Source organism: Petromyzon marinus, unplaced genomic scaffold (assembly GCF_048934315.1).
Source record: "Petromyzon marinus isolate PM22_M1 ecotype Great Lakes invasive population unplaced genomic scaffold, UKy_Petmar_22M1.pri1.0 PM_Scaffold_29, whole genome shotgun sequence".
Taxonomy (NCBI): domain Eukaryota; kingdom Metazoa; phylum Chordata; class Hyperoartia; order Petromyzontiformes; family Petromyzontidae; genus Petromyzon; species Petromyzon marinus.
In genome coordinates this window covers 99,376-110,767 of record NW_027423268.1, presented here as the reverse complement: position 1 = coordinate 110,767, position 11,392 = coordinate 99,376, and the positions used below count along the sequence as shown (strand labels likewise).

General features: G+C 47.6%; 1 protein-coding gene across 1 annotated transcript; it reads right to left on the bottom strand.

Moving 5' to 3' along the window:
• Window positions 1-2,491: 2,491 nt before the first annotated feature.
• Window positions 2,492-9,804, bottom strand: LOC142923116 (exosome complex component 10-like). Its single transcript, XM_076064053.1, has 10 exons — window positions 9,759-9,804; window positions 8,486-8,597; window positions 7,248-7,298; window positions 6,812-6,893; window positions 5,753-5,808; window positions 5,392-5,520; window positions 4,925-4,999; window positions 4,503-4,581; window positions 3,424-3,567; window positions 2,492-2,661 (listed from the first exon to the last, which is right to left on the bottom strand). The coding sequence occupies exons 1-10, from the start codon at window positions 9,788-9,790 to the stop codon at window positions 2,633-2,635; spliced, it is 789 nt and encodes a 262-aa protein (XP_075920168.1). The 5' UTR covers window positions 9,791-9,804; the 3' UTR covers window positions 2,492-2,632.
• Window positions 9,805-11,392: the final 1,588 nt, after the last annotated feature.

Genomic DNA, 11,392 nt, shown 5'->3' with positions numbered 1-11,392 from the left:
AAATCTACAGTAATTCATGTAATTATGCAATTTTTACTTATATGCTTTATATTCATACATTTGTCGCTACTCTGGACATCTGTGATAAAGAGTTCATAGCTCATCGGATTCCTCCAGTCTAAATAAATATTCTGATAAGTCAAGATAAATATTTTGAACGCTGTGGTGTTGTTCCGTTTGCTGTGTTATTCTACGCTGTCGGAAAGTCCCGTGCTTTGCTGCACTATGCTATGCAGTGCAGTACACGGCTATTTCAGCGCCGCGGGTGCTCTCACCCCGTGCTCTCGTCCTCGGCGCGTGCCGTGCGGTCGCGCCAGGCGTACAGGAGCCGGGCGGCGCTGCTCTGCTGCACATCCAGTGGCTGTTTGTGCTTGTGCAGCAGCTCCAGGTAGGAGTCCTCGGTGAACACCGGCTTGTGGTAGCGCTGAGACACACACACACGCACACAGGGGGAGAGAGGGAGATGGAACATGCAAGTAGTGACAGAGGCAGCAATAATTACCAGGGTTGTTAAAACGATCATCGGTTAACTGGTAATTGTTTTCAGCATCAATTACCAGTTCTGAAAGTCGGTAACCAATGTTTCCAGTGGGAATTTTTATCGCGAATGCACTAATTAGGATGCATGAACATTAAAACGGTACGGCGGGCCCGAGTCACCACATTGAACATAAATCGGCATTTTGCGACCCCCTCCACTGCCACTGTGTAGCATATTATTACGTTCCAGGGACTCTATGAGATGATAGTACAATAGTCTACACACATTACACCATGAACTATATCACTTCGTTGATCTAGTTAAAAAGATAAATATATTCTTTGATTATTGCTCGAGGCCTTTTAAGGGAATAAACAATATTTTTGGAGGGGTGGGAAAACTTTCCCGATCAAGAGTGAGAGTGGTGGATTTGCTTACAAAGATAGGCTTGTAACTTGCTCACTGGTGGAGCCAGTGGGGGGTGGGGTGTCACGTGCCCCCCCAATGATCCGATCGAAATCCCTAATTTAGATCGGATCATTGGGGTTTATTGGTAATATATCGGCATTTTGCGACCCCCACTGCCACTGTGTAGCATATTATTACGTGCCAGGGACTCGATGAGATGATAGGACAATAGTCGGAGTCCGATCACACAACGCGGTTCGAATTCGATCCTCGATCGATGGCTGCGCCATCACCGCACTACGCGTCAAATAAAAACCAAGGGACAAGTCCTTACTTATATTCTTAGTTTTTTCGGTAAAGTCACGTTGAAGAGAATTTTTTATTGTTTTATATATATTTTGTTATTTTGTTGTTTCTCTTCAACGTGACTTTACCGAAAAAACTAAGAATATGAATTACTGCAGTCACGAAAGCTTTAAATCAAAATTTAAGTCCTTACTTACTAACACTACCTTTTTTCATTGCTGGAGGGGTTGCCCCCCCCCCCACCTGAAAATCCTGGCTCCGCCATTGCCCACGCGCCACTCACCTTGAGTGCCACAGTTCGGCTCTGGTCCCACACAAGCTGCAGGAGGTTGGGTCGGCCCAGCGCCTTGGTGAGCAGGTCGGCGCGGACGCGGTCGTACACGTACAGCAGGTAGTGCGTGTCGGCACGCGCATAGTGCAGCATGTCTGGCAGGAGAGGCCTGTGTGTGTGCGTGCATACGTGGATGTGTGCAAGTGTTGGTGTGCGTGTGTATGCAATTGTGAGTGTGTATGTGTTTGTGTGTGAGTGTGTGCATGCGAGTGTGTATGAGACGCAGATGTTAATGTACCGCAACATTTATCTGTTGACCCATGTTTCATTTCCGGTGAAGGCTAACATCATTTGGGAGTGATATAAAAACCAGTATTGGACCTCGGCCTTAAATGAGCACCTAGTATAAGATATGAACATCACCACTGGGGAAACAAAGGAGGTCAGGCATGATGCTAACCACATTACCCTCTCAAACATTGTGCCAGCCTTAATAGGGGCTCGCTAAGATAACTTGAGTGGGGAGGGGTGAAAGTGCTTCATATGTACTGTTCTATGAACCCAGTGATGGGACTTCAATTCCTCACCCTGGCAAACTAGATTCAGCAGTCTATTCAGGCGACACGGGGGATCTTTGTCCTTGTGTGTGAATGTGTAAGCAGTAGAGTAGCGGCTAGCACCCTGTGCTATGAACCTGGTGAAACGAGTTCGATTTCTACTCACGGCCAACACCTGTGACAATTAACTGAACCGGCCCCGGGCCTCCACGAGCTCGACTCAGCCTCAAATGAGTACCTGGTGTAGCGGTGTGTAAACATCACCACTGGGGAGACAAAGGCGGCCGTGCATGGTACTGGCCACCCACCCCCTCCTTCACAGCACTTTCCCCAACAATTAGTTGAGGCTATACAGGGGATCTTTGCCTTTGTTTTTGTACGTGTGTACAAGTTAGCCCGTGCATGCGCGCGCGTACGCAGAGGTTCGAGCAAGTGCGGCGTGCGTACCGGATGCGCCAGTCAGCCAGCTGGTACTGCTTGTCGGTAGACAGGCTGCAGTAGTGCATGAGGAGGTGGGCGAGCGAGTTTCTGGCGAGGCCGAGGGAGCGCGCCGCTGGGTGCGTGTCGAACAGGCCCACCACGTACAGGCCCAGGTCACGTTGCAGCCACTCAATGTCCGAGTCCGCTCCGTGGAAAACCTGCGCCCCCGCCACACCGCAGCGTCAATCACCACGTCACCGTGGCAATCACTGCGCAACTGCGTCACCGCGTCAAGCACCACGCCTCTCACATGGCCGGTGCTCAAGATACGGTTACAACGTCCCTAGTAACCATCGTCGCCGCCGCTGTCAACAAGGCATGGCTGCAGCCAGCCCCCCTTAATTGCTTCCTTTCTCTATTTCCCTTGCTCGCTCCGACCTGCTCAATCCTATTCTTTGGTCCTTTCGGTAAAGTCACCACCACGTAGAAGGGAAGCAATAAAAAAATAAAAATATAAAACAATAAAATTCTCACGACGTTTCGACTGTAACACAAGCAATCATCATCAGGTGTGAAAACCACAGCAATAATTTTATTGTTTTATATTTGTATTATTTTATTGTTGCCCTTCTACTTGGTGACTTTACCGAAAGAACCAAGAATATGAATCCCCGCAGTCACGAAAGCTTTAAATAAAATAAAAAAATTCTGCTCCCTCCTGTTCTCCCCGTGTAATTCTGCGCCCCGAGATGTTTGTTACGCTTTAGGTGCAATACAAGTGCAATGTATTGTTGTAAACATTCACCCAATGGCATTCATATCGAGTGTGCAGGCAGTGCAATGATACATTGGCAGCAAGCTGGAGGGACCCAGGCGTCGTGCTACAAAGTCGACGAGGGAGAGGGATGTCTCTCTCCTTGTTTTGCTGTCTCACTCGATTATTTTGTTTATGCATGTCTACGTGCACGCGTGCCTCTCACCTTGACAATTTTGGGGTTGGTGAAGGCCTCGTTGAGGATGTGCAGGTCGTCGCGCAGCATCAGTGTGTCGATAATGAAGTCCTCTTCGCGCGTCGAGATTTGCATGAGGCAGGTGATGCCCAGGAAGGAACGGTATGAGTGATGCTACGGGGCCACGCACAGGAATAGCCGCTCAACGGTGGGCGCACAAACAAGAGTAGAAGAGGCAGATAGGCGGTCGAGTGGGACGAAAGCACACAGACGGCACAACCCAACAAACCAACCGCACATCACAACTCGATATTATACGACCACACACGTCACACACACATGCTGGCACGCACCCAGACAACAAACACAGATCCCCCGTAGAGCTTTAACAGACTGTTGGGACAAGTGCTGTTAGAGAGCACCTATGAAGGCCGAAACGGCACACGAGGGGTTGGGTGGCCAGCACCACGCCCGGCCGCCTTTGTCTCCCAAGCGGCAATGTTTTTAAACATCGCACCAGGTACTCAATTGAGGCCGAGTCAAACTAGGGGAGGCCCAGGACCGGTTCAGATAATTGTGCTCTCGCACAGTCGGTACGGCGACCGGCTCCTCTTGAGGGAGCTCCACCTTCATCTTCTTCTTAGCTGCAGACACGGGGATCCGTCACTCATGGCGCGTGCGTGCAGTAGTGTGCTGGTTAATGCACTGCAAACCCAGTCACCTGATTTCAATTCCCGCTTGCGATCAACAGCAATGGCAAATATTTGATCAAGTCCTGGGCCTCCCCGAGGTCGACGGAGCCTTAAATGAGTACCGGGCACGATGTGTAATCATCAGTGATGGGGAAACAAAGGCAGCCGAGTCTGGTGTTGACTACCCACCCCTCGTGTAATCCTGGATCTTCAGAGACGCTTGCTAATAGCACTTGCCCCAAGTCTGTTAAAGGTGATACGATTTTTGTTTTTGTCGTGTGTGTGTGTGTGTGAGCCACGCCTCGACTTCTGTACTTGTCTGCATGTGTGTGTGTGTGCACATGCACGTGCAAGTGTTTGCGACTGCTGGATTAGTGCATGTCTCTGTGTTCATGGTGTGTGTGTGTGTGCCTTCACCGTGTTTGGCTTTTGCAGGCTGTGCAGAGCTTTTCTTTGGTTTCTCTGGCGCTTTCATCAGTTTCCAGCGACTACAGATCTACAGAGACGGATGAGATAGCACTCAACGGGTTCTCATCACTCACTCAGTCAACTACTTAAACACTCATTCACTTACTCAGCCACTCAGGTACTCGGTCAACGATCCAACCACTCATGCGCTCAACTACACTCTCTCACCTACCCAAGCACTCACTCAACCATTCATTCACCCACTCATCTGCTCAAACATGCACTCAAATAACCACATTAATCACCAAACCACTAAAATTCCTCACTCAGCACCCATCCGCACAAGTGGTTTGTGAAATGGAATAATGGAGATAATGATGATGGAGATGATGATGTGAGCAAGATGTTAGCACACAACAATCACGTATTACCTCAAACACTTTTGAGTTAGGATCCAATTTCTTTTCTTGAAATGGCAGAGATTTCCCGTCACTGGATGGTAGATACTGCAAGCACAAGCACATGAACAGATGCACAAGCGAACTAGGACACACGCGCAAGGAAACAAACACACGACCCTGTGCATGTCCTCTTTTTATTTTCAACCACTTCAAGTCCCCACGTCTTCATGTTTCCAGGATTTCTGCGTCAATGAAGACCGTTTTATCCAAATTCTAAGTGACCCCGTGTTACGTGTGACCCTGTGCTAATATTGTCTCTATGCCTCCTATCTGTCTCTCATTTACCATGCCTCCTGTGTGTTCCCCACGTCCCTAAGTCGCTTGTATCGCTGCATTGTCTTGGTGTCCTTGTAATTCCCGTGTCTCAAAGTCCATGTATCTCCTTGGCACTCAACTACCCCTGTGCCTCCACATGTCCCTGTCTCCCCATGTCTCACCATGCCAAAGGGGTTGACGAACGTCTGCAGGACACGCGCTGCCTTCATCTGGGACGTGGAGCTCTGAGCAGTGCGAGCCTCGTTCTGCTGCTCTTCGCTGTCATGCACACCACAGCAGAGCGCAGAGCCCTACAGCACATCAGAGCGCACTACAGCAACATGACAGCAATTTCAGCACAGCTCAGAATGCGACAGCACACAAGAGAACGCACAGAACGCCCCAGCACATGATGGCGAACACAGCAAACACAGCACGGTACAGAAAGCTACAGCACACGAGATCACACACACAGTGCTTTCGCCAGCGGTGTGGGAGATGAGACATGGGTTGGTTGTCGTCGTGTGAGGATGTTGGGCTCACGTCAAACAGGGTGAGGACCGGGCTCGTGGCAGGCACCGCCCTCCGTGCTCCCTCCACTGCACCACACAAAGACAAAAGTCAAAGATCCTCATTATAGCCTTGAAAAGACTTTTAGGGCAAGTGCTGTTAGCGAGCATCTACGAAGGTCAGCACAGAACACGAAGGGGATGGGAGAACCAACACTACACCCAGCCACCTTTGTCTCCCCAGTGCTGATGCTTTACACGCACTGAGTACTCATTTAAGGCTGAATGAATCTAAGGGAGCCCCAGGACCGGTTTAGATATTCGTCACCGGTGTTGGCCATAAGCAGCAATCGAACTTGGGTCGCCAGGTTAATAGTGCAGCACGCTAACCAGCTAAACTACTGCTGTTCGTCGTGACCGGGAATGGAACTTAGGCCATCAGGAACGTGCCACTACACACTACCACTGCACAACCGTTCTCTAGTGAAATACAGACATACACTAGCACAGAAGATGCACAGAGATACAGACTGAACAATACACACGTGAACACACACACCCACACACGCGCAATAATATACACGGCCACACACCTGTTGCAACCGCTGACACACAAGACATACGCATGCAGACAGGCAAATAAAGACACGTTAGCAGAGACACAGGAATGAATACACACACATATGAATGGAAATGCACGCAATTGAACACAGACATAGACACAAAGATAGTGAAATACATAATACGCACATATACGCAGCAGCCAAAGAAGGGTCATTGCTTAAAACATCACCTATTATGAAAAGTATTTTGTTATTTTTGCTTGTGCCCCACTGTAAATGCAGTCAGGGCATTATTTGTTATTTATTTCACTAAATTATGTTTAATTTGTACACAGAACATGGCAATTATTTGTATGATTACTACTCAAATTATGAGTGTGATATTAAAAAACAGCACAGTATTTTTTCATGTCAATATAATGAAATCTACTCGTGACAGGCTATGTGTACTCATCACTGTCACGAATAAAAAAATATAATCCATATCATGAGCTTTGCCGATATAACCAGCACAACTAAGTGTGAGCTACCTTCAGTACCGTGCCTTGTGATTGGCTGCCTGTCGTCCAATGATAAGCCATCGTGAGGACAGAAGAGAGGGTTTTCCAATCGCTGTCAAAATACAGAAGAAAATTGATTGAACAATCAGTGCCACACTAGGGTGGGCATACAAATGATACCATTAATGTCACCATTGGGGGATTGAAACATCTAGATTGTACTGTCAGGGTCAGGCCATGAACCAACAAAATCACACAGGGGTGTCAACCCACACAACAATCGGAACATTATTCACTCTAAGGACGGACATGAACTGAGCTCCTCATTGTCACGACGGTTTGGGGACGTGGAATTTAAAAAAAGAACCACAAATGAGAGTTCTGTGCCGGATGAGAAAAGGAGATGTAGAGTTTATAATCGCAAGTAAAGAGGGCATTTGTGTGATGAGTTTTGGTCTCTGGTCACCTCTGTCCGGGTGATGAATGTTCTCGATGGAGCCTTGATGGGCGTTTCGCTCTGCAGGAACAGCAGCAAAGATTATTAAACAAAGGCAACCTTTACTGCAACGAGTCATTATTTTTGCAGTCACTTGTGCCTGGTTGTGACCATCAACTCGCTACATTTGTGAACGTCGTTTAACCACGGGTGGCTGAAACTCCCAAGATCCAAAACCTAGGATCTTAGCCGGGTGGTGTTGGTGGCGAAGTCCTGTAACCCAGCACTATGGAGGCAACAAGGGTGGGTGGATCACACAAATGTTGTTAAACTCCCTTCCCGTTGCTTTTCAAGTGTCATAGCATGGCCTGCTAGAAGGGGGTACAGCAAAGGTTGACTTCATCTATTCGTTCTGTATGGGATCGACTGCTGCCTCCTCGCATGTGTGGGTTTTCTCCAGGAACTCCGGTTCCCTCCCATATGTAAACACTCATTAATTGGTTGATAACACCTTCATATAAAGACGACCACAAAGCTTGGGGGGAAATTTGGCACAGGCTCACCTCCTGGTAGCCTTTCCTGCTCGTCTGTGGTTCCTTCTCACGCCTCTGAGTCGTTCTCTCGCTTCGAGTGAGCGAATAATGTGGAGTGCGTCACAAGTTAAAACATATTATTGAAGCAGTGCCGGATCATTGTGTTTGACCCAGTATTGGCCCCAGGAGCCACCCAGTCACCACCTATATTAAATCCATACTCTTTGGTTCTTTCGGTAAAGTCAGATAGGTAGAAAAACAATAGATTACGACGTTTCGATGGCAACACAAGCAATCGTCATCAGGTGGGACAACCACACCAACTGCTGTCTTCAGCAGTTGGTGTGGTTGTCCCACTGCTGTCTTCAGCAGTTGGTGTGGTTGTACCACCTGATGACGATTGCTTGTGTTGCGATCGAAACGTCGTGATCTAATATTTTTCTACCTACGTGGCTTTACCGAAAGAACCAAAGAGTATGGATTCCTGCAGTCACGAAAGCTTCAAATCAAGATTATATTAAATGTTTGATTATATTTATTTATGAACATTCTGCCTCTGACCACTCGCTATCCCTCTCCCCCTATGACTTTCAGTCTCTGTCTTCCACTCTCTTTTGTCTCTGTTCTCGTTCTCCGACTCTCTTGCCCTATCTATCCTTCATCCGTATCTCAACCCTGGCCGTCCATTATGAACCCCTCGCTGCTCCACCGAGCCGCCTCCGCTTCTGCGCTCACCTTGATGAGCGGGACGAGGCGTGCCTGCTTGATGAGCTGCCACAGCTCATTGGCGTTCTGCATCACGAGGGGCGGCACCGGATTGCAGCACGCGAGCACGCCCTGCAGCTCCCTGCGTCGGCAACGACGATGTCAACATGTTAGAGCAGCGACACGCGTCACAACACAACGCCAGAGCAATGCAACATCACGGCAAAACCACGTCACAGCAACAACACAATCTCACAGAAACAGCACAACGTTACAACAAGCCAGCACTCCCTCTCTGTCTTGCATCAAACAGCAATGGCATGGACTAGGGTGCATATAGCCGTTAATACTGGCAAAAGCATATCCGTTCAAGATGGCGTACATATATCCTATTCATGCTGGTGTACATACGTATATTGTTCATTCTGGCGTATGTGCGTATAGGCAGCTCAGGAAAGTCTATGGATGTATAGCCTAATAAAGTATTAAAGCTTTCGTGACTGCATAAAATTACTCATTGGTTTTTTTCGGTAAAGTCACGTATGTAGAAATACAATAAATAATATAATAATATAATTTTATTGTATTTCTACATACGTGACTTTACCGAAAAAAACAATGAGTATGTATAGACTGTTCATCCTGGCGTACGTATGTATATTGTGTTCAGGCTGGCATACGTACGTAAAGCCTGTCTTGTCTGGCGTACGTATATATAGCCTGGTCATTATCAGGATCATACTAACCAATGCTATTACCACAATGCAACCTTCATCATCACCATCATACTATCACCATATCCATATCATCACCAGCATCCAGATCACCATCCACATCAAAACATTATGAGTGGCACCACCATCAACACTATCACTACCACTCTCACTACTAACAGCACAATCATCAGCCACCACCACTATTACCAACAACAAGAACAGGCGCCATATGCCAATAAGTGTTGGTGACATCACCACGGCGGTTGTCTCAGGCCAGGTGCACTCCGAATCCACGTGCAATGTCGAAGGCTCGCTAACAGGACCTCACGGAACAGAGCCAGGTCCCATGGGTTGACTGACTGCAATGACTGGGGCAGATGCACCAGCTGTGCACGCGACTGTGCCAACTTGCTGCATTTTAGCCGCCCGGCACTCCGCTCTTTATTGTGAGCATCGCTCTTCTGACCTTCGTTGTTGTTGGAGGGCGAATATTACCACCACTGTCAATACCATCATGGGTATCACTCGCACCACCATCCCAACTGTCCCTGCCACCACCGGCCCCACCACCACCGTGCGCGGCTTACCGAGGCATCTCCTCTGCGATCTTCATGAGCATATGGTTTGGGAGGACTTATCTGTGACAGCAACAGCACAACACATACCGGTCAGGCCAGGGCACTATGCACATCTCAGCAATAACAATAATCACACAGGCCGTACAGGCCCAACAACGCAACAGCGACAGTAATCGTACTACGCAACCATTGACCTACGGCACTGGAATGTGCAGTTTCTACAACTGGTTCAGGATCGCGATCAGGTAAATTAAAAAGTGCTGCGTCGTACACCCCAGTGTTTTACTGTGCTATATTATAAAACACCCGTGTATCGATATTTCCATTTTAATGTGTTATGGTCGAAACGTCGTGATAATTTTTATTGTTTTATATATATTTTATTATTTATTGTTTCCCTTCAACGTGACTTTACCGAAAGAGCTAAGAATATGAATTACTGCAGTCACGAAAGTTTTAAATCAAAATTTAGACTGTGTGTTGTTTTGGTGCGGTCTTGGATCGTTTTTGTTGTTGTTTTGCTGCCTTGCCCTAAAGTGCATTGAGTGTTAAAAAATCTACAGTAATTCATGTAATTATGCAATTTTTACTTATATGCTTTATATTCATACATTTGTCGCTACTCTGGACATCTGTGATAAAGAGTTCATAGCTCATCGGATTCCTCCAGTCTAAATAAATATTCTGATAAGTCAAGATAAATATTTTGAACGCTGTGGTGTTGTTCCGTTTGCTGTGTTATTCTACGCTGTCGGAAAGTCCCGTGCTTTGCTGCACTATGCTATGCAGTGCAGTACACGGCTATTTCAGCGCCGCGGGTGCTCTCACCCCGTGCTCTCGTCCTCGGCGCGTGCCGTGCGGTCGCGCCAGGCGTACAGGAGCCGGGCGGCGCTGCTCTGCTGCACATCCAGTGGCTGTTTGTGCTTGTGCAGCAGCTCCAGGTAGGAGTCCTCGGTGAACACCGGCTTGTGGTAGCGCTGAGACACACACACACGCACACAGGGGGAGAGAGGGAGATGGAACATGCAAGTAGTGACAGAGGCAGCAATAATTACCAGGGTTGTTAAAACGATCATCGGTTAACTGGTAATTGTTTTCAGCATCAATTACCAGTTCTGAAAGTCGGTAACCAATGTTTCCAGTGGGAATTTTTATCGCGAATGCACTAATTAGGATGCATGAACATTAAAACGGTACGGCGGGCCCGAGTCACCACATTGAACATAAATCGGCATTTTGCGACCCCCTCCACTGCCACTGTGTAGCATATTATTACGTTCCAGGGACTCTATGAGATGATAGTACAATAGTCTACACACATTACACCATGAACTATATCACTTCGTTGATCTAGTTAAAAAGATAAATATATTCTTTGATTATTGCTCGAGGCCTTTTAAGGGAATAAACAATATTTTTGGAGGGGTGGGAAAACTTTCCCGATCAAGAGTGAGAGTGGTGGATTTGCTTACAAAGATAGGCTTGTAACTTGCTCACTGGTGGAGCCAGTGGGGGGTGGGGTGTCACGTGCCCCCCCAATGATCCGATCGAAATCCCTAATTTAGATCGGATCATTGGGGTTTATTGGTAATATATCGGCATTTTGCGACCCCCACTGCCACTGTGTAGCATATTATTACGTG

Bases quoted from the DNA above. Each gene is read 5' to 3' on its own strand.
- LOC142923116 (XM_076064053.1), bottom strand. From the start codon at position 9,790: ATGCTCATGAAGATCGCAGAGGAGATGCCTCG. The intron at 3,568-4,502 runs GTGAAGGCACAC...GTGGCCCCGTAG, and splicing joins GCCTGCAAAAGCCAAACACG to CATCACTCATACCGTTCCTT. The intron at 2,662-3,423 runs GTGAGAGGCACG...GCGGGGGCGCAG, and splicing joins CCAACCCCAAAATTGTCAAG to GTTTTCCACGGAGCGGACTC.